The sequence below is a fragment of the Lipomyces chichibuensis genome, assembly GCF_038497645.1.
Source record: "Lipomyces chichibuensis strain CBS 12929 unplaced genomic scaffold V1513scaffold_1, whole genome shotgun sequence".
NCBI classification, from domain to species: Eukaryota; Fungi; Ascomycota; class Lipomycetes; order Lipomycetales; family Lipomycetaceae; genus Lipomyces; species Lipomyces chichibuensis.
The window spans coordinates 45,221-64,914 of NW_027117453.1; the positions used below are offsets into that span (position 1 = coordinate 45,221).

General features: G+C 48.7%; 9 protein-coding genes across 9 annotated transcripts; 6 read left to right on the forward strand and 3 right to left on the reverse strand.

Annotated features, from left to right (window-relative positions):
- The first annotated feature begins 1,332 nt into the window (after positions 1–1,332).
- On the forward strand, positions 1,333–3,183 carry V1513DRAFT_299 (major facilitator superfamily domain-containing protein). The gene is made up of 3 exons (XM_066894623.1): positions 1,333–1,714; positions 1,779–2,713; positions 2,771–3,183. The coding sequence occupies exons 1-3, from the start codon at positions 1,458–1,460 to the stop codon at positions 3,112–3,114; spliced, it is 1,536 nt and encodes a 511-aa protein (XP_066756367.1). The 5' UTR covers positions 1,333–1,457; the 3' UTR covers positions 3,115–3,183.
- A 1,239-nt stretch (positions 3,184–4,422) lies between these two features.
- V1513DRAFT_434698 (P-loop containing nucleoside triphosphate hydrolase protein) lies at positions 4,423–9,273 on the forward strand. The gene is made up of 4 exons (XM_066896494.1): positions 4,423–4,539; positions 4,661–5,181; positions 5,230–7,597; positions 7,644–9,273. Exons 2-4 carry the CDS (start codon positions 4,873–4,875, stop codon positions 9,002–9,004), a joined length of 4,038 nt encoding a protein of 1,345 aa, XP_066756368.1. The 5' UTR covers positions 4,423–4,539; positions 4,661–4,872; the 3' UTR covers positions 9,005–9,273.
- V1513DRAFT_434703 (translation initiation factor SUI1) lies at positions 9,218–10,140 on the reverse strand. The gene is made up of 4 exons (XM_066896495.1): positions 9,967–10,140; positions 9,867–9,911; positions 9,728–9,815; positions 9,218–9,676 (listed from the first exon to the last, which is right to left on the reverse strand). Exons 1-4 carry the CDS (start codon positions 9,985–9,987, stop codon positions 9,258–9,260), a joined length of 573 nt encoding a protein of 190 aa, XP_066756369.1. The 5' UTR covers positions 9,988–10,140; the 3' UTR covers positions 9,218–9,257.
- Positions 10,141–10,219: 79 nt separating this feature from the next.
- On the forward strand, positions 10,220–11,878 carry V1513DRAFT_434708 (mitochondrial carrier domain-containing protein). Its single transcript, XM_066896496.1, has 3 exons — positions 10,220–10,605; positions 10,655–10,711; positions 10,763–11,878. The coding sequence occupies exons 1-3, from the start codon at positions 10,459–10,461 to the stop codon at positions 11,561–11,563; spliced, it is 1,005 nt and encodes a 334-aa protein (XP_066756370.1). The 5' UTR covers positions 10,220–10,458; the 3' UTR covers positions 11,564–11,878.
- A 489-nt stretch (positions 11,879–12,367) lies between these two features.
- V1513DRAFT_434712 (histidine phosphatase superfamily) lies at positions 12,368–14,472 on the forward strand. The gene is made up of 2 exons (XM_066896497.1): positions 12,368–13,228; positions 13,277–14,472. The coding sequence occupies exons 1-2, from the start codon at positions 12,544–12,546 to the stop codon at positions 14,365–14,367; spliced, it is 1,776 nt and encodes a 591-aa protein (XP_066756371.1). The 5' UTR covers positions 12,368–12,543; the 3' UTR covers positions 14,368–14,472.
- On the forward strand, positions 14,473–15,667 carry V1513DRAFT_434714 (S-adenosyl-L-methionine-dependent methyltransferase). Its single transcript, XM_066896498.1, has one exon. It carries the CDS (start codon positions 14,671–14,673, stop codon positions 15,535–15,537), a length of 867 nt encoding a protein of 288 aa, XP_066756372.1. The 5' UTR covers positions 14,473–14,670; the 3' UTR covers positions 15,538–15,667.
- On the reverse strand, positions 15,491–16,997 carry V1513DRAFT_596 (uncharacterized protein). Its single transcript, XM_066900559.1, has 2 exons — positions 16,617–16,997; positions 15,491–16,572 (listed from the first exon to the last, which is right to left on the reverse strand). The coding sequence occupies exons 1-2, from the start codon at positions 16,638–16,640 to the stop codon at positions 15,676–15,678; spliced, it is 921 nt and encodes a 306-aa protein (XP_066756373.1). The 5' UTR covers positions 16,641–16,997; the 3' UTR covers positions 15,491–15,675.
- V1513DRAFT_434717 (uncharacterized protein) lies at positions 16,649–17,429 on the forward strand. The gene is made up of 3 exons (XM_066896499.1): positions 16,649–16,717; positions 16,765–16,913; positions 16,971–17,429. The coding sequence occupies exons 2-3, from the start codon at positions 16,813–16,815 to the stop codon at positions 17,227–17,229; spliced, it is 360 nt and encodes a 119-aa protein (XP_066756374.1). The 5' UTR covers positions 16,649–16,717; positions 16,765–16,812; the 3' UTR covers positions 17,230–17,429.
- On the reverse strand, positions 17,257–19,648 carry V1513DRAFT_392357 (uncharacterized protein). The gene is made up of 3 exons (XM_066895290.1): positions 19,378–19,648; positions 19,233–19,306; positions 17,257–19,180 (listed from the first exon to the last, which is right to left on the reverse strand). Exons 1-3 carry the CDS (start codon positions 19,465–19,467, stop codon positions 17,356–17,358), a joined length of 1,989 nt encoding a protein of 662 aa, XP_066756375.1. The 5' UTR covers positions 19,468–19,648; the 3' UTR covers positions 17,257–17,355.
- Positions 19,649–19,694: the final 46 nt, after the last annotated feature.

A 19,694-nucleotide genomic window follows, 5' to 3' on the forward strand; every position in this document is an offset into this window, starting at 1 on the left:
CCTACAGATAATACCTCTGCTGAATATATTCTGCTCTTCCAACTTGCGAGGGCTAATTGAGAAAGCCCTAATTCTTGAAGGCCCTGCATTTGAAAATTGGTTATCAGGAACGCCGTGGCCCTTATTCCTGCGGCCAAGGTTGGCCAGGGCGAGTGCCGTGCAGACCGTTGCGAGCCGCACGCCGATAACTAGCCAGCAAGGCGCAGCCGAGCTAAAATGCAATTTAGAGTCTGTCGCTGCTACGCAGCTGACAACTCAGGTGACATTTGGTTTCAGCATGAAGATGAATCGGAGAATTCAGAAATCCGGATGCACGCCTCAACATGTCAATTGGTGCTAGATAGTATCGAAGGAACATGTGATGCTGTGTGGCGGCTGATGCTTGGGCTTGTAAAGGCTGAAGAGAAGCGTTTAATTTTTTTCTCCAAAAAAACTGTGGTCTAGTCGGCCATGGTCAGGAGATCCCAGCTTGCATTTCATTGGCAGCCAGTGATGTACATCTTCCATATCACTACCATTGACCATCTATCTATGCTGGATCCATAACGAAAGGTGATCCCACTGACATAGCTTCATCCACCACCCATATAGAGGCGCGGGAGAACAGCGCAGGTCGGCTACTCTGAATGGAATTGTTCGCAACCTGAGTCGGTATGCAGTCCAAAACTTTAACAGTCGACCTTCAAAGCTCGGGAAGCCCCTTTGAAGCCCGTGCTCGTTGCCGAAGAGGCCAGTTTCACGCACGCACATATTCGGATAGCATGACCGTGGACCGTTGCAAGGTCATTCGTAGCCGTAATAGGTCCCGTGGCTGACGCCAAATACTCAACTGGCGCTATGTTATATCTTCTGAGGCATGTAGCAAGATTAGCGATTGTCTCTGTTCGGCTTTAACACCGTTACCTGGCGGCAGTGTGCCCCGGATAATGACGATGCTATATTGCGGCAGACCACAAACCCCGACATAGATAAATGAAAAACGGGTTTCATATATCCTCTCAAAGCGCATTGATTATATCAATCTCACATATCAGAATTTTGGGTTTCCGCGGCCGAGCTAGGATGATAAGCTATATATCTGAAGCTTAAGATTGCCGCCTCAGACTCTGCTCTTCCGATGATAAAGTTCAAAGAAATGCCGCAACTCCTTGGACTCATATTTTGTTGCAAGGATTGACATGCCGGCCACACCAAATGTATGTGCATAATGATAAACTAAAGACATATGTAAGTCGCAGCCTGATCTAGCTACAATGGGCTTAGGGTTACTTATCGTCTTCCGGTCCGTTGATATGCGACATCAATCTCCGAAGAGTTGGCTAGTACTACAGTTCTTTCCACACCTGTCTGAGTATCAGATTAATATTGGCTGGTCTCATATAAATGGGAGGCGGCTCTCATCTTCTGCTCAGGGCAGCCACATGCCAAGCTTTTGTTACTCAAATTTATCAGTCTAAATGGCAGAAGTCCAAGACAAAAGCCCAGTGGATATATCTGCTGTGACTATTAGCGATGAGTATTCCGGCAGCGAGCCTACCAAAAAGCAGTCTTTTATGAAGAATTTAAAGGAAAGCCTCAGATGGTATGAGAAGGGAATGTCAAAGTCCGAGAAATTGCTCCTATTTAAGCTGGATGCAATGATCCTTACTTTCACATGTTTGTCGTCTTTCAGTTTGAGCTTGGATTTGCAGAACCTTACCAATGCTTATGTTAGGTGCGTGAGAAATTTATTTTTCTCAGAGGGCTTGAAGTTGTGTTCAGTACTAACTTTCCTGTAGTGGAATGAAAGAAGATCTTGATCTGGCAGGGAATGATTTGAACATGTTGACAATCGTCAATCAGATCCCTTACTGCTTTTTCATGATTCCTGGAACGATGTTGATGACTCGTGTGAGGCCCAGTCTTCTCATGCCAATTTGCGAACTGTGCTGGGGTGTCTTCACTCTGCTGAGTGCATTTGCGAAAAACCTTCCTACCCTGTACGCCTACCGATTTTTGGTCGGATTCTTTGGTTCCATTTCCTACACTGGATCCATTTTCATTATTGGTTCTTGGTATAAAAAGCCAGAACTTTCTCGTCGATTGGGCTTGTATGCCGTATCTAGTCCTCTTGGTGCAATGTTCTCAGGCTATTTGCAGACTGCCGCTTACGACGGTCTGAACGGTGTCAACAACCTTGCGGGATGGAGATGGCTTTTCATCATTTGTTCTATCATCACTTTCCCAATTGCCATATACGGATTTTTTGCTATTCCCGACACTCCTGCCACAAGCCGAAATTTGTTGCTCACTAAAGACGAAATAGAAATGAGTAGACAACGAATTGGTACAGGCGCCGCGCCAGTTAAGAAGAGACTCTCGTTTGCCGTTGTCAAGAAGGGCTTATCGGGCTGGAAATGGTATCTGTTTGTCGCTTCTTGGGCATTCTTGGACCAGAGTGAGCAAAGGTTGTCCACGTCCATGTCCCTGTACCTGAAATACTATCGCAACGAATTTTCGATTGCTCAGGTCAACAACTTGCCTACCGTCACTAATGCGGTCAGTGTTGTCACCACACTCATTGCGTCATGGTACACAGACAAGACTCGTAACCCTTTCTTGCCGGCATTCTCTGCCACTGCTATGTATTGCATTACTGCATATATTCTTGCAGCTTGGAATGTCTCACTGAGTGCCAAATTCTTTGCCTGGTTTATGGGTGGTTCTATTTTAGGTAAATGGTGCTTCATATGCAAGTTATAAGCGCACCGAAACTAACCAGTTTATCTAGTTCTCCAGTCGCTGTTGATGACTTGGGCTAGTATCCTCACCATCACAGACCTAGAAGAGCGTGCTTTCCTGACGGGAAGTATGAATTGTCTTGGCAATGCAATCAAGACCGGTACAAACATCGTCGTCTTCCCAGCTGAGCAGGCGCCGCGGTTTAAGCGAGGTTACATTTGGACGGCTGTCACAGGCAGTCTCCAGCTAATTTTTTTGGTGTGGATCAAGGCGATGACTATCTGGGACGCGAAGAAAAAGAAGGAATCAATTCAAAGCCTGCCAGCAGTAGAAGAAACGCCCATGGACATGGATGAAAAAATCCCGGAAGAGACCGGCAGTTCGTCTGACTAGAATGCGGTTAAGAATTATGTTTTGCTTTATCATTTTTAGTTATTCAATTAACTCCCGTATTGAGATCAACTTCTAGCGTAATTCTCTATTGCTGGAACGCAGCGATCTTCCACTGAAGTTCCATTCCGCCCTCAGTATCTTTTAGAATGCGGAGTCGCTCGTTACCCTGCATTTGTGTGCGGCTCACTTCTGAGCCGCATGCGGCTTTTTCATTTACTTGTCACCGTCGATAACAATTTAAAAGTTATTGCCAGGTAGGACATTTGGCAGTAGCTATACAATTACAAACAGGGCCAAAACCAAGAAAATTCCTGGTAGTTAGCAGGAAGCTGATTAGTTGTACTATATGTTTTGCCAGCTGGAAGCAATATAATTTTGTCTATGAGAGCTCGGCCTGGACTCAGCGCTGGTGTATGATCTCGCAGTGCGGGCTCGTCCCAGTCTCCACAACTAATGAAAACCCCTTCATAGTTACAATTTACAAATCACAGCTAACAAACGCAAGATATTTTTTATTAGCGCATAGACCAAAGCAACGCAAAACACACAACCTTTCATCAACCCAAGCAGAAGGCTATTTACCGGCAATTGCCCCAAATCGATTCGCTTTGGCCGCAGGGGTATAAGACTCTCATAAGCACACTCCTGACATCTTCTTATGCTAATAGTGGTATGAGGAACAAAGACTTGGAAATCTGCAATGATTTTCGTCGGGACTAAGACAACTGGGGGACCATTCAACTCCTAGCAATAGAATTATGAAATGTTAACAGACACGGAGTAATTCCCGTGAAATTGCTTGTCGTATGTGGTCAATTTCACTCAGTCATTCAAGATGACTCAGTGCATTGTAGCTATAAATCTCACAGCCTGTATAACGCCATAGGCCAATTGCCCTTGCGAAAGTAGTCAACCCCTATTTGTCCATGAGTATAAGTGCCATAACAACATCTCCAGAATCACGTAATTATGAATCAGTGAGTATACCTGTCACCCGTACAGCAATTGAAAATCATAATAATATGTAATTGACAGACCACTGCTCGGGCGTGCGATCGACCGAGAAAGCTTATCCAAAACAGTCTGATTCTTCACTGCTACGTCGTATCACTTACAAAACTTCTTGTATCTCCAACCGAAATGCTGCTGGAAGGGCTACGGGAAAAGATAAGACTCCTCCCGATAAGATTACAGCCTCTGGCCGGGTAAGTTACAATTCCGGCCATCGGCCCCTAAAGCCGACGCGAGGCTAACCGTCTTAGGCATACTGTGACTCGCGTCCAAAGAACCTGATTACGGCGGAGGCCGTGTCGGTCCATCATATATGTTGCTGCCCAAGAAAGTGATGCGCCTCCGTCTTGCCATGTGGTGTGGCGCTTGGAGACTGGCTTATCAGCAAGACACATGCCACAGCAAGAAAATTCGGTGAGTCACGCTGGGCATTTCGACCCCAACCACCATATACTTTCACTTCCGCTCTAGCTCCGGTCGACAAATTATGTACGCAATGGCACCGGCAATCGCTAACAGTCTCTCTGATTATTAGTCTATTTCGTTGTTCGAGTTAGTTGAATGTATCGTCGTTCAGCGACAGTCAAATCTCTGCCCTAACCCGCTCCTTGTCTCCGCACAACTCATACTCACTCTACAATACTCTCTCCTCGCCGGAGGACTCTCACCCGTACCGAATTTTTTCTGACCATCGCCGCTAATCGTTTGCTGGTCTCCTCTTTATCCGCGCTTCCCAGGTCAGGCACTATGGCAGGCGCTACAGACTCTAGCTGGGAGGAGAAGTCTACTCTTAGCGATTCTTCTGGTAAGGCATCTGCGACCACTCCGCTTTTGTCCCGTGCCAGCAGCGCCAATATCGATGTTCCAACCCACAGTGATGAGTTCTCAAACTTGCCGCCCGAAGATGCCAAGATCCTGCGTGAACAGGTCTCTATTCCACCCGTCAAGACACACATCTTTTCCGTCTTTCGCTATGCGACTCCATACGATCGCATGCTCGTCGGCCTGGCCTTCGTTCTCGCCATAATGGAGGGCGCGGTCAAGGCGCTAGTGCCGGTATAGTCTTTTCACATGCTTGAATAATTCTCAAGCTAATTGTGGCAGCTGGTATTTGGTGCCATTACGGAGACCTTCACAAATTATTTCCGGGAGGGCAATTCGACCTATTACGAGTACAATAATTCCACGATATATGATTTGACCTTTTACAATTCGACCTCCTACAATTCGACTTACAACATTGACGGATTTGAATATATTTCCCCTGATGACTTCCAGCGCCGTGTCAACTATTTCGCTCTCTTTTTCGTGTACTTGGGCATCGCGGATTTCGTGCTCTCCTACAGCGCGACCTTCTTGTTCATTGACCGCGGCGAAGTATTGTCATCCCGTATCAAGGAGAACTATCTTGCCGCTATCTTGCGCCAGAACATCGGCTACTTTGACAAACTTGGCTCCGGCGAGATCACCACGCGCATATCATCTGACACGATCCTGATCCAAGAAGGCATGTCTGAAAAGCTTGGCTACATAACTGAAAACGTCTCGACTCTGGTGGCTGCATTCGTCGTCGGCTTTAGTTTGAGCTATAAGCTTACTCTGATAATGATGTCCATTGCTATCTTCATTGGGGTCGCATTTATTTACACGTCGGGCCGCATGACTCGATATTTCACACTGGCATTGAATGGCTCGTCTGCTGGTGGCTCTGTTGCCGAAGAAGTTCTCTCGTCCATTCGCAACGTTCATGCCTTCCAGATGCAGGACCGACTGGCCGAGAAGTACTCTGTCTACCTTGACATCAGTGAGCACTGGGCTTTACGTGCTGGTATTGCCGTTGGTGCGGTCACTGGTATTATGTGGCTTGGTGTTTATTCGGACGATGCTCTTGGCTTCTGGCAAGGCGCTCACCTTCTCGCTCGCAACGAAATCACTGTGGGGCAGATTATTACCGTCTTGGGGGCTATGGTCGAAGGAACTTTTGCTATTACAAACATCACGCCGCATATCCGCAGCATCACGACCGGTATGGCCGCCGCAAACAAGATTTTTACGACGATCGACCGTGCGTCTGCCATAGATGCCTACTCCACCACCGGTCGCAAGCTCGAAAACTTGAAAGGCGATATCGAGTTACGCCATGTCAGATTTATCTATCCCTCGCGACCCACTGTAACTGTCCTTCCCGACTATAGTTTGAAAATTCCCGCCGGCAAGACCGTTGCCCTGGTTGGCGCGTCAGGCTCTGGAAAGTCCACGATCGCCGGTTTACTCGAACGTTTCTATGCTCCCCTTGCTGGTCAGGTACTAGTCGATGGCGTAGACATTACTGATTTGAATGTTAAGTGGTTGCGTCAGCAGATTGCCCTTGTCTCCCAGGAACCGACCCTCTTTGGTTGCTCCATATTTGAGAATGTCGCCCACGGGTTAATTGGCACCAAGCATGAGAACGCATCTGAGACTGAGAAGCGTGAGCTCGTCATTGAAGCTTGCAAGCAGGCCAATGCGATGGTTTTCATTGACACACTCCCTGAAGGTCTTAACACCAATGTCGGCGAACGTGGCTTTTTGCTCTCTGGAGGTCAGAAGCAGCGGATTGCGATTGCACGAGCCATCGTCGGCAATCCTCGCATTCTCCTTCTCGATGAGGCAACCTCTGCGCTTGACACAAAGTCGGAGGGTGTTGTTCAAGATGCTCTTGATCGGGCATCCAAGAATCGAACTACCATTGTCATCGCCCATCGTCTGTCGACGATTAAGGATGCGGACAATATTGTGGTCATGCGGCGTGGGGAGATCATGGAGCAGGGTACTCACGATGAGCTGATTGCCAAACACGGCGAGTATTACGAACTTGTTAAAGCTCAAACGATTGAGGCAGCGGAAGAGAAAGCCAACGCTGAACGTGAGACCACATATATCGAAAACGATGATGAGATGGCCATGGACGAAAAGGCTGTTGCCATGAACGACCTTGCTCATGTTAAGACAACCAATACTCTTGCTCCCATAGACACTAGAGCTGGTGTTTTTGCCGGAGAAATTGAGGAACAGGCTCGAAAGTATACGGCGTTGGAGCTCATCGAATTCATGCTCACTCTTTCGAAGGAGGAGAACCGATTAAACTTGCTTGGTGCCATTTTCTCGACCATCCAGGGCCTTGGTTATCCTTCACTCGGTTTGTTCTACGGACGATGCGTTCAGGCTTTCCAGGCTATTCCAGATTACGACTATATGTTGCGAGAAATCGACTTGTTTGCTGGTTTGTTTTTCATGCTGGCCACCGTCGAGCTGGTTGCATCTATTTGCGCGCTCGGGATTTTCGCTTATGCCGGTCAGAAACTGGTGCGACGAATCAGAATTGGTACTTTCAAGCAGATTATGCGCCAAGATATCGCCTTCTTTGATCGTGACGAGAATTCGACAGGCGCACTGACGGCTACTCTCTCTCGTGATGCACAGGCTGTTGAAGGTATGCCCCGTTGAGTACTTGACGAGAACAACGCTAATATTCGTAGGGTTGTCTGGTGCTACATTCGGACAGATTATGAACTCGATCATGATCGTCATTTCTAGCATAATTCTCTCCCTTATTGTTGCATGGCAACTAGCTCTAGTCTGTGGTGCCTGTGTTCCAATCCTAATCGGTTCTGGCTTTTACCGCTTCTACGTGCTCACGAAGTTCCAGGAGCAAGCAAAGAAATCCCACCTTGTCTCGGCTACGTATGCCTGCGAAGCCACCTCTGCGATCAAGACGGTTGTCGCCCTCACACGGGAAAGCGACATTATGGATCATTATCACTCTACACTCGATGGACAAGTGCGCAAGTCGCGCAAGCAAAGCAATGTGTCTGCGTTCTTGTACGGTGTTGCGCAGGGTATGATCTACTTCATTATGGCACTCGCATTCTGGTTTGGGTCGCAATTCTTGAGGACTCGGGAATACTCTATCTTCCAGTTCTTTGTGACATTTATGTCGGTTGTTTACGGCGCGCAGTCTGCTGGTATTATATTTTCTTTTGCGCCAGACATGGGTAAGGCCTTCCACGCTACGGCCAATATCAAAGCCCTCTATGACCTTCAGCCGCAGATTGACATGCGGTCAAATGAAGGCAATATTCCCCAGGACGTCCAGGGCAACATTGAGTTCCGTGATGTCCACTTCCGTTACCCGACTCGCATGCAAGTTCCAGTCCTTCGTGGTCTTAACCTCAGTGTCAAGAAAGGTCAATATGTTGCTTTAGTTGGTTCATCTGGTTGCGGGAAGTCGACAACTATCAGTCTGATCGAGTCATTCTACCGACCCCAAGCAGGGCAAGTCCTTCTCGATGGTCACGATATTTCAAAATTCAGCGTCGACGCCTACAGAAGTCATATTGCGCTCGTTCAGCAGGAACCAATACTCTACTCGGGCTCTATCAGAGAAAATATTCAGCTCGGCGCATTGACGCCCGTCACTGACGAACAGGTTATTGCGGTGTGCAAGCAAGCAAACATTCACGACTTTGTCATGTCCCTACCCGACGGATACGATACCCTGTGCGGATCAAAAGGTACCCTGCTTTCCGGAGGTCAAAAACAACGAATTGCCATTGCTCGTGCTCTCATCCGCGATCCCAAGGTCCTTCTCCTCGACGAAGCGACTTCTGCGCTTGATAATGAATCCGAAAAGGTCGTGCAGGCCGCTCTTGACGCTGCCGCAAAAGGACGCACTACAATTGCCGTCGCTCATCGTTTAAGTAGTATCCAAAAAGCGGATATTATTTACGTCTTTGAAGGTGGCGTGGTCGTCGAAGCTGGCGATCACCAGGTGCTGATGGCCAAGCAGGGGAGATACTACGAGCTTGTCAAGCTGCAGGCTTTAGAGAAAAATGCTTAAAGAAATCAATTACATAAAATAGACATTTGGTTGACATTTGGTTGGTTGGATTGGATAGACTGTTATAAAAGCTTGTGCTTGTTTGCATTGTCGTCGTTTACTGCATTTTTTTAAACATACACGCAATCAGCTGGCAATAGCTGAAAGGACGTTGTAATTCATTTCGTCATCGCCTGCAATGCGATTTGACAAAGTATACCTTTCACGGAAATGATTGATGGTAAATAAAAGTTGTTGATTTATAATGATACACTCAAGCTTGTGACTTTTTCTTCGGTTTGTCTTCTGTTCGCTCTACTTTGACACCGTCCAATCCTTTCTCCTCCAATAAATCACTAACATATTCCTCGACTTCGTCGCCGACATCGCCTTGTATGACAATCTCGTCTTTTCCTTCCAGGTTCTTGGTGACTGACGCTCCAGTCGCAAACTTACTGGCAAAGGTTTTTGCTAGTTTCTTCGGATCGATTCCAAACACTTCCACACCCGACACCGCAATGACGTGCTTCCGCTTCGATCGCTCGACCCGCTTAACGACGACCTTTGATGACAACTTCTTTTTCAGCTCCTTTTCAGCTCTGTTCGCCTCCTTTGCTTGCAGTTTCTGTATCTCACGTTCGACTTTCTCTTGTTTCTCAAGCGAGAGGCCCTCTGTAGCCTTTGCTAACGCGTCTACGGAGTCGTCAAACTTCAGCTGTTGTTATCGGCGTGAGGTTATCATACCTTCGGAATATAATTTGTCATATAGATCAGGGTGCTCGACCTTGAGCCAAGTTTTGCATTTCTGTAGTGTGCCGCCGAACTCGCAATACTAACGACGTCAGCCCTGTAGTCTAAAACGCTAATAAGCTAAACGGCGTACCTCAGGTGGAAACGTGCAAACGTCGCAATATATTATCGGTAGTGCCTTCAGAGATGTTAGAGGAGGATAGATAGATCAGCATGTGAATGGGAGATCTCACACTTCGGCCGTCCTCAGCCATTTGTGGAAAGCAATAATTAAAAATACGCAAAATGACCTAATAAAATGAATCCTGCGGCGCAATAACAAAACTTGCGCGTTAGATGATGAAGGTGATCCTGATCGTCAATGACTTTTGAAGAAATAATATTTCGGATTTCGCGTGGGAAAGGCTCGGGGTCTCATATCACTGTGTGTGTCACACTCAAATGCGCAATCCAAGATAATGAATTGGCATCAGATAATGCATGATAGTGATAAATTGGAGCGCGAAGTACGTCCCGAGCTAGGCGCCCATATCATCATCTCCCAAGTAAAAAATGTCTTCATCGACAGTCACGATTGTTCAGACAGACACCAGCACCGCCAACTTTTGATGACCGACACAGTTTCGACGTCGTTACTAGATTCGGCTAAGGAAATCTCCTTTGGCTCGGTAAGAGCATATGCTGTTGAATGGTAATACAGAACTGACCACTTTCAGTCCGCCGGCATGGCGGGCAAGCTGTTTGAGTATCCGTTCGACACTGTCAAGGTGCGTTTGCAGTCGCAACCCGAAGCAGCTCCGCTCAAATTCAGCGGACCACTTGACTGCTTTCGTCAGACATGGCATAAGGAAGGTGTCCGAGGCTTTTACAGAGTATGTCGCAAATTCGGCGAAGCTGTCGATGGTTCTAATCAATTCATAGGGACTCTCGTCACCAATGGTCGGCGCTGCCGCTGAAAATGCGTCCCTATTCTTAAGCGTAAGTCCGGTAGCTTAAAAATGGTCACAATGTAGCGTTAACATGAGTTAGTATCGTACTGCACAAAACGCCACGAAGGCGCTTTTCTTTCCTCATCTGACCAAGGCAGATACTCTGCCGATGCAGGCGTTGCTGATCTGCGGAGCTGTGAGCGGCACATTTACTTCCTTCATACTCACTCCGATTGAGCTCATTAAGTGCAAAATGCAAGTACAGAATCTCGTACTTTATGACAGCAGCGAGCGCAGCTACGTATCGCCATCGTTGGCTACTACGGCATCGAGCCGGGGAATTATCACAAATGCAACCGCATCCAGGCCGTCGTCGCACATGCCGCGCACGCACAGGTATATTGCAATGTCCATTTCACCGTCTCGGCCAGCTGGGGCGTACGCTCTTATCACTCAGGTTTATAGAGATACTGGAATTATGGGGTTCTGGCGTGGTCAGCTCGGCACACTTTTCCGCGAGACCGGCGGTTCGGCAGCGTGGTTTGGTGCATACGAGTACGTCAGCTCTATTCTTCGCCGTCGGCGAGCCTCATCGGACAGGTTACCTGCATCTGGCAACACCCTGATTGAGTCCACAATTTCAGGTGCAGTGGCGGGCATCGCTTATAATCTTTCTCTCTTTCCAGCAGACAGTGTCAAAAGTCGTATGCAAACAGAGTCGATTCTTTCCGCTGACGGCGTGGGCACAGATCGAGGTTTTTGGACTGTCGCAAGGGATATGTATCGGTCTGGGGGGATCAGAGTGTTGTATCGAGGGTGCGGTATGACGGTCATGCGGGCTGCGCCATCCAGTGCGATTATTTTTTTGACCTATGAGTGTTTGAAGTCACTTGATCTATAGACATTGACTTCGTCGGCGTACGTCGGCGTTCTTCTTTTGGAGCTAGTCGGGTTAATTGGGGATAACCAAAAAATAGCATTGCCGGAGTAAATATGTGGAGTTTTATCATATGACGACAAAAAGGGGTTGGGATGGACATTTAGTGTACTCATTTGTACTTTATCACATGTTTGGTTGATATGAGATGAAATTAAATAAGGCTTGTGCCTTATCATGGTAGAAAGACAACAGCCGGAATTCGTAACTTGATCATTACATAACCGGGGTTTCATAGCCTGCCTAAAATTTAAATCTAATTTATTGAAAGACTGTACGAAACTGTCAACAAATTGTCTAATGGCATGAATTAGTACTTTCCTCTACGTTACATTTTGAGCTGGCAATTAGTCATGCAAGCCATTGGCATTTCGTTACGAACTTACACAAGGCGATGGCCAAATTAGAGCGTGTGCTCGAATTTCTTCAGTTTGATGTCAGCAAGCAGTATATAATCCCAAGCGTCACTCTACAGGTGAGATAGTCGTTGATCGAGCAACGACGCGAGAAGTGCGTAAATGGGATGAGCCACTATGATAAAGGTGATCGCAGCTGAATTGAGCAAGAAGCAACAATCTCGAGAGAAACGACGGATTTAAGCGGTTGCGGACAAGGATCGACCGAGCTACAATCTATTTATGGTTTCAAAGCAACAATTTTGGAACGTAAGTGCAAGCGATAGAGCGAACAGTTGCCATGTGTCAGCGGTGGCGTTTTCGTGGGTTGGCACAAGTGGCATCTGTGCCAGTACAGCGCATTTATCGGTTATCATTGCGGCATATGTGCCACGGACCTGCCCATTTACAGCAATCTATGGGTAAGGGTAGCTCTTCGTCCAGGCCGTTCGAACTGGCAAACGCTACGCCCAAACAGTTCTCTCGACTTAGACCTCGGTTTTTCTCTCGCTTTCGGCAGCATTAAGTGAGAAGCAACAGCTAGTCGCAATGGCTTCGAATACGAACGGCGCCTTCGACCCGCTTTTGCATGATGGCCAGCCTGCACAAGGACGTTCGTCGCTGGACACGCAGTCCACTGCTCCGTCGACTCGAGCAGCATCCAGAACTGACTCCAACGTAGACCTGGAAGCCGCTGCAGCAGAAACACTTGCGCCAGCAGAGTCCACACCTACGCGATTTCGCCGAGTTCGAGCAGGCACCGAGCCAGCGCTAAAGAAACTCGTTATCCTGTTGGTCGTCCCCGCAATCGTGCTCCTCATCCTCTTCTTCTTTATCTCGTCCGTTTCGTCTGCTCCATCGCGAGATTCTTCTCCTATTGTTGCACCGACAGGCATCTCCTATGCGTCCGGATTTAATATGAAGCAGTCATGGGGTTCGCTCTCGCCATACTACGACAGTGGCAAGCAATGGGCCGGCATCGCCGAGAACGCCGGCAAGGGTTACTACGGCCTTCCCCATGACCAGTGCAGATTCAAGCAGGTCCACGTATTGCATCGACACGCCGAGCGATACCCGACTGGTGGTGCTTTCGAGAAGTTGAACACCTTCGCCAACAAGATTTACTCGATGACTGAGAAGCCAGCAGAAGAGTTATCATGGATTTCATCATTTAACTTGACTCTCGGTACTGAGCTACTACTGGCCTCAGGCGTGGCCACTGAATTCACCTCTGGTTAGTGCAGCGGACTGTTGTGGCATGCTTTATACTGACAGCGAACAGGTTCCATTTTCTGGGAGACTCACGGCCGACTGCTATATAATGCCACGGAAAAGGGCCAGATGTTCTGGCACCCAAGCCTGAACGTGTACCCGAACGGCACCGCGCGTCACACTCCCGTTTTGCGCACTACCGACCAGTCACGAATTCATACATCTGCTCGCGCCTGGGCTGCCGGCTTCTTCGGGGTCTACTCTGGTGAGGACAATTCGCCGATAGACAACGATGAGCTCTACAAATTGGTCGTGATGCAGGAGGCGACACTTATCAACAACACTCTTGCTTCATATTATTCTTGCCCAAACTCGAACTCGAAGAAGTACACAATCGGTTCCCGTATCTACCGTGAGTGGGTCGAGATCTATCTCGCAGACGCGTCCGCCAGACTCAACAAGCTGCTGCCTACTGCGAACCTGACACCGATGGATTGCTTTAGCGCGCAGGCTATGTGTGCATTTGAGACCGCGGCGTACGGCTACTCGCGCTTTTGCGAGCTTTTTACTGAGAAGGAGTGGTATGGATACGAATATCGGGAGGCTCTTGAGTTCTGGGGTGATTCCTCGCTGGGATCCGCAGTCGGCGCGGCCGAGGGTGTCGGCTGGCTGATGGAGCTACTTGGCCGATTGGAGAAGCGACTGCTTACGGACCCATACGCCTCGATTAATGTTACAATTACTGGCAACGAGGAAACATTCCCGCTCGACCAGCCATTCTACATGGACATGACGCATGATAGCGTTATTATTGCGATCCTGACGGCGCTCGGAATCCCATTTGGCACGCTCCCGTCCGACTCAATGCTCCAGCCGCGTCTGTTTGTTTCCTCGCGGCTGACGCCTTTCGGTGCTCGACTTTATGTGGAGCTAATTGATTGCCCAGAGTTCTCTGAGACGCAGGTCCGCTTAAAGCTAAATGGCCGTGTCCTACCATTGACGGGCGTCGGCAACTGCCCGACGACGGAGGACGGATTTTGCCCGGAGAGCGTATTCATTGAGGCGCTTCGGACTGCGACCGCGAAGGTTGACTACGACAATGCGTGCTTCGGCATTCCGAAGGGCTGGGAGGATGCGCCGGAGTATATGCGTGCGGCTTAGGAATAGATCAGAAGTGGAGTGAATTAGTCGGTGTTTTGTTGTTGTTGTGGTGGCGGTGTGGATAATTACTTCATATGTATTTGAGTTGAGAGAATATAGAGGGCTTTTGTGATATTCTTCGAGGGTCTCGTAGTGCAACAAGCATCTTAATCGGAGGTTCGGCTAGAGCAACAACTTCGCTTACAGGGTCTCCTCATGTGGCGCGCTACGCCACAAAGCCACGGCCGCACCAAATATGAGTAAAGAAACCACCTTGGGTTCATTGTCAGGGAGTCTGGCTGAAGCTGTGCAAAATAAAGATCCATGATACTGGAAGACGTTCCAGCCGGCGACGATGCGCTCGTCACGGATCTCGTCCTGCGGTCGCCGTATCCGCTGTTGCCCACGCCCGACGAGATCGAGCGGATCGAGTTTCAGCACTCCGTTATAAGTCAGATTCTCGGCTGTCGCTTTCTGCCCACCATAGGTCACTTCGACATCCACAGTAAACTCAGGATCCTAGACTGCGGTTCTGGCTCCGGAACATGGGCGAGCGAGATCGGCTTCGCGCTGCCAGAGTCCACCGTCACCGGCTTTGACATCTTCGACGTGCCTTGCAAGTTCAAGCCTGCAAACGTCGATTTTGTGGTAGCCGACGCAAACGATCCCCCAATGCCGTTTGCAGACAACACATACGACATTATCCATTCGCGCTTCCTCCTCCTCGGCATCACCAATTGGGTCCGCTACATCTCCGAGCTCAAGCGGCTCGTCAAACCCAACACAGGGGAAATCCACATGATCGAACTTACCGCGCCGCCGCTGCCGGTAGGTGACGACGCCACTAAGATGATTCGCGACCTCGTTGACGCGTCTCTCGGTCAGGCAAATATCTCCATTTTCATGGCCTCCAAACTTGGCGATTACTGTCGCGCCGCCGGTCTGACCATAACTCATGAGAAAATGTACCCGTTCGCTTACGGAGCCTGGCCCGAAGACCCCGAGCAGAGCAGGGTCGGCGGTCTCATGTTGTCTTGTACTATGGAGGGTGTCCAGAAGATTGCCATGCGTCTGTGTGAGACAAAGGGCTACGATTCAAAACCGTACATGGCTCAAGTGGCCGCTTATCTCGACCAGAAGCGCAAGCCGGCTGGCGAGATATGGTATGTCGTGGCGAAGAAAATAGAATGATTTGGGTAGATAGTATTTTTATCAAGGCGTCTTGTGTTGCTATGGTTTTGTAGAATACCGGGATTGTTATCGTCATGCCCAACATGTTGTTACAACCAACCTTCAACGGGAACAACATTGCCCAGATTTATACATTATTCACGTAGTATGCTTCCCATCCTCCTCGTCCGGCTCTTCCTCCTCTTCTGCAATTGTCCCCGTCTGCCCGGCGGTGTTAGTGTCCCGCCGTTTTCGAGCGCTCTCCTTGAGTCCCTCCCACCGACTGCGCAGTCGGCCGTTTGATATCTTTAGTTTCTCGTTCTCGGCAACGAGCCTCTCAATCTCGCTCTCCAGCTCTCTCACCCGCCTACTCTCCCTCGTCTTGATCTCCTGCCGGAGCTTTCCCAGGCCCATCCTCAAGGCGTCCTTCTGCCGCTTCATCGTGCTCTCGCATGCCGCCAGACTGGTGGCAACCGCTACAAGTCCTACACTGCTATCTTCGGAATCAAATGGCCGGCTTTCGTCCGGTATGACATAAAACGAGTCGAAAGAACTGTTATACGATTCTCCGTCGTGCTTCAAACCCGCATTCTGCCGTCTGATTGTGTCGAACAATGTTACCGTCTTAGCCATCGACTGTTGCAATTTGTTCAAACTCGTCTCCAACAACGCGTTGTACTTCGTAAAGGGGTCCTCTTCCGCCGGCGCAGATCCTCTCCTTTTAATATTCACATAGTGTCCATCAATCTCATTTATCGGAATTCCGCGCGCAGACGCTAACGTGTTGGCAAGCGAATTTGAAGATGCCTGGACGGACGCCTGTGGTGACGGTTGCGTTTTGAACATCGCCGGGTTATTCGTCAGATTTGTCTGCAGCTGACTCGCCAGACTTACATACTTCGTGTGTAGTATTTCGAGCATTTTGAGAGCCTCCGGATCCTGTGTCGAAGCTGTGGCGGAGGCAAAATGGGTTGCTGCAGATGTGTAGAATGTGATAGCATCTTTGGGACGACCGGACAGTATGGCTTTATCTGCTTCCGAAGCTTGCCGGTGACCCTTCTTAACGTTAGATGAATCAAGGCAATAATAGTAAAACTGACCTTTTGTAGAGCAGACTCTTCCATTGTTAAGTTTGGCACGGAAATGCGCCAGAATCAATCTTAGGTTTGGCTGAAAATTGGGAACGATAGCAGTTGATGACGTATGTGTGAAACTGCAGCCGCAAGAACTTTCTTCTTACTAATGTAGGTCACAATTTCAATAACATAAAATGCTTATGGCCTCATATTTGCATTAATGACCACCTCGCAGCCTTCGCCACCATTTTCTTCCTCGGTGGCAATTTCTGCTGCTCACCCGCGATATATCGACGAGCTCCGCCGGATAGGTTCAGAATAGTAGGTCTCTCATTTGTTACCTGACACGCAACGCAAAACCGGATCTAATGATCACAGTGACGCGCTCGCGCGTTATATTTCAACTACAAAACTCCATCGGTCAACAAGAGCTGACAAACCAACAAAAATCCTCTCTCCGATTCAGGACGGTATTCAGGAATACTGGGTCCAAGCGAAGGTCGCACCAGATGCCAACATCTTTGTTAATGTCGGCCTTGGTGTTTACCTAGAGATGCCAGTGGACGAGGCTGAGCAATTCGTCGAGAATGTCGTTCTCAGGATTAATCATCGTATTGGTCACTTGACTCAAACCTAAGCATTTGTCATGGGAAGGAAAGGCTTTTTGGAGTTTGGGATATTCTTATTAAATGCAACCCATCATTAGACATCAAAATACCAGCCAACTCCGCTATATCCACATCATACATATCAACCCGATATCTTACATTCGCATTACCTGCGGCTGATACCCCTGCACGCGCTCGCGGGCCTCGTTTACCGTCGGCCCATAAAACTGTTCAAAGACGCCCATATTCGGAAACCAATAATCCACAACATCTTTATCCAACTCACCAAACAGAGATGCTTGTTCCAGTACACTACTCGACGTCTGTCCGTCACCAGAGAAGATATCCGATATCCGATTCTCCAGGTCGAGCTGGTCAGATAGTGCCTTGTAATCGTCCTCGAGCTTACGGAAGACCGTGCGCCCCATACTCGACATCGCATCAGCGATCCACCAGTACCTCCCCAAAGTGTCTAGCAGCTGACAACTCCGCCGCCATCCTGTCCGCGCCTCATGCGCGGGATATAGTCGCAAAAATACTGTCAGTGTCAACGAGGCCGAGTACGGGATGACCGGCAGTGGAGTGATATCCCTCGTATTCTCCAGGATCGATAATATATCCAGTGCTGCCGTTAAAAGTGTCTGTATCACTGATTCCGGAGACGGGCTTGTCAGGCTGTGCACACGCTTATAGGATAGGATTACTGCCACACAATGTACTAATCGCGGCAACGGATCGTCGTGGAGAAACGAGGTCAGCACGATATCGGGGAACGCGCGAGGTCCCTTCGGTCGATACAATTCGATCATCCAATCGATCTCTCGGCACGCATCAGTCAGTCGTGCAAGAACTGCACACCCTTCCATAGACTTATCCACTGCCGCCAATCCCACATCCCGAGGATGCGAGTTCATCGGCCGACCATTCACGCATGTCGACATACGGTCCAGGCACCATAGACTTAGCCACAGCTTTTGCAACATCGTAACGTCTGCAGCTGCAGAGCCTGGAACTTCCCGCCGAAGATGAATTCCAAGTGTGTGCGCATAGTGAAATGCCATCGCCAGATCTTTTGCTCCCTGGTCGAGCCCTTCGGGTCCTTCTGAATGCATTGACAATAATGCATATATGCGGACCAACGTCAACGGGTCCTGCTCCAACTCCGTGTATAAAAGTGCCTGAATTTTGCGATGTGTCGTCGCGGCAAAGTTCCGAGGCTTAACACCCTGAAGAAACGCTCCTGCTTCAAAATGACGACATCCAGCGAGGATTATCGCATGTAGTAGAGCCGTCGAATGCTCACCCTTCGCATACTGTTTCATAAACTCCTGACGGTCCACAATTGGTAGCGCGCTATTGATATATTTAAAGTAAATATCCAGCAATCCAGCGCGCTCCGTCTCGCCGGGAAATTCAAACGTGCGCAGTGTATTCAAGTATGTTAGCAACTGTGAATTCAACGCCGGTGGCACGACAATATGTCTCCTGGTACTATTTTGCAGACCCCGCTCAGACACAAAGATCCCTATTCGGTCATTATCAGGGTCGCCCGACATAACGAGATCGGAGGTTGGATCGAGATTGGAAATGAACCGGCGTGGGGGGACCGAGGTAATTTCCGAGTCTGCAGGAATCGCTTCCGCCGGTGGTCTAATCTCTGAGTCTGATGGATTCATTACCGCGCTTATACTAGTCCTTGTACTTAGGGCTACAGCAACAGGAGCCAGTTGGGGGAGCTCCGACGGTGGCTGTTGTGGTTGGCGTTGTACTGATGATACCGATTGCGTCGCTAGCAATGAACTTGATGTCATGGCTGTCGTTATTGGTATATTTGGCATAGCAGTGGGAACTGAATGAGAAATTATCCCGGGCGACGGTGCAGATGCGGGAATATTTGGCGGAGTGAGTGAGGGCATCGAGGTGCTGTTACTTGCTGTAGATGCGGCATCGGGGCTCCTTACAGCGGCATCAGTAATGAGACTAGATTTGTTAACCATGAATGAATATTTCAGTGCGATTGCCAGCCGCTTACCTGCATGGAAGGTTGTCGCGATAGCATTTTGCACACTGCCCAGTCGAAACTTTCGACGACGCTTGACACCGCCGCTACATCCAATCGTTTAGCAACCTGAATCAGAATAACATGATTGAAATTGGCGAACAGAACAGATACGTACTCGTCCCTTTTTACATTGTTCACATGCCTTAAATGATTTCTTTCGCTTTCGATATCCATCATCATTCGCAGGAAACACGAACATCTCCATGTACCCCTCGTCTCGTAGAATCCAGAGCAGAAAAAGAAATATATAAGGCCCAGCTTCGTATCAAACCCTCTTTTCCATTTTTAACACCCAAGTGACGCCTCTGGTCTCTATTACTTACCACACGAGCTTCGTGGCCGCCAATTAACAGCCCGTCTCCTCATATGCGGCTTACAATACAAACCCCTCACTTAGTGACATTTAGTCACGTGCTATAATTTTCGACAGAC

Coding starts and splice junctions, on each gene's coding strand:
- V1513DRAFT_299 (XM_066894623.1), top strand. CDS start 1,458: ATGGCAGAAGTCCAAGACAAAAGCCCAGTGGATATATCTGCTGTGACT. Junction 1,715..1,778: donor CTTACCAATGCTTATGTTAG/GTGCGTGAGAAA, acceptor ACTTTCCTGTAG/TGGAATGAAAGAAGATCTTG. Junction 2,714..2,770: donor TATGGGTGGTTCTATTTTAG/GTAAATGGTGCT, acceptor CAGTTTATCTAG/TTCTCCAGTCGCTGTTGATG.
- V1513DRAFT_434698 (XM_066896494.1), top strand. CDS start 4,873: ATGGCAGGCGCTACAGACTCTAGCTGGGAGGAGAAGTCTACTCTTAGC. Junction 5,182..5,229: donor CGGTCAAGGCGCTAGTGCCG/GTATAGTCTTTT, acceptor TAATTGTGGCAG/CTGGTATTTGGTGCCATTAC. Junction 7,598..7,643: donor TGATGCACAGGCTGTTGAAG/GTATGCCCCGTT, acceptor TAATATTCGTAG/GGTTGTCTGGTGCTACATTC.
- V1513DRAFT_434703 (XM_066896495.1), bottom strand. CDS start 9,987: ATGGCTGAGGACGGCCGAAGT. Junction 9,912..9,966: donor TGGCTGAGGACGGCCGAAGT/GTGAGATCTCCC, acceptor ACATCTCTGAAG/GCACTACCGATAATATATTG. Junction 9,677..9,727: donor TGACAAATTATATTCCGAAG/GTATGATAACCT, acceptor ACGACTCCGTAG/ACGCGTTAGCAAAGGCTACA.
- V1513DRAFT_434708 (XM_066896496.1), top strand. CDS start 10,459: ATGGCGGGCAAGCTGTTTGAGTATCCGTTCGACACTGTCAAGGTGCGT. Junction 10,606..10,654: donor GTGTCCGAGGCTTTTACAGA/GTATGTCGCAAA, acceptor ATCAATTCATAG/GGACTCTCGTCACCAATGGT. Junction 10,712..10,762: donor ATGCGTCCCTATTCTTAAGC/GTAAGTCCGGTA, acceptor AACATGAGTTAG/TATCGTACTGCACAAAACGC.
- V1513DRAFT_434712 (XM_066896497.1), top strand. CDS start 12,544: ATGGCTTCGAATACGAACGGCGCCTTCGACCCGCTTTTGCATGATGGC. Junction 13,229..13,276: donor GGCCACTGAATTCACCTCTG/GTTAGTGCAGCG, acceptor GACAGCGAACAG/GTTCCATTTTCTGGGAGACT.
- V1513DRAFT_434714 (XM_066896498.1), top strand. CDS start 14,671: ATGATACTGGAAGACGTTCCAGCCGGCGACGATGCGCTCGTCACGGAT.
- V1513DRAFT_596 (XM_066900559.1), bottom strand. CDS start 16,640: ATGGAAGAGTCTGCTCTACAAAAG. Junction 16,573..16,616: donor AAGAGTCTGCTCTACAAAAG/GTCAGTTTTACT, acceptor AACGTTAAGAAG/GGTCACCGGCAAGCTTCGGA.
- V1513DRAFT_434717 (XM_066896499.1), top strand. CDS start 16,813: ATGACCACCTCGCAGCCTTCGCCACCATTTTCTTCCTCGGTGGCAATT. Junction 16,914..16,970: donor CGCCGGATAGGTTCAGAATA/GTAGGTCTCTCA, acceptor TAATGATCACAG/TGACGCGCTCGCGCGTTATA.
- V1513DRAFT_392357 (XM_066895290.1), bottom strand. CDS start 19,467: ATGGAGATGTTCGTGTTTCCTGCGAATGATGATGGATATCGAAAGCGA. Junction 19,307..19,377: donor AACAATGTAAAAAGGGACGA/GTACGTATCTGT, acceptor GATTGGATGTAG/CGGCGGTGTCAAGCGTCGTC. Junction 19,181..19,232: donor CGCGACAACCTTCCATGCAG/GTAAGCGGCTGG, acceptor TAACAAATCTAG/TCTCATTACTGATGCCGCTG.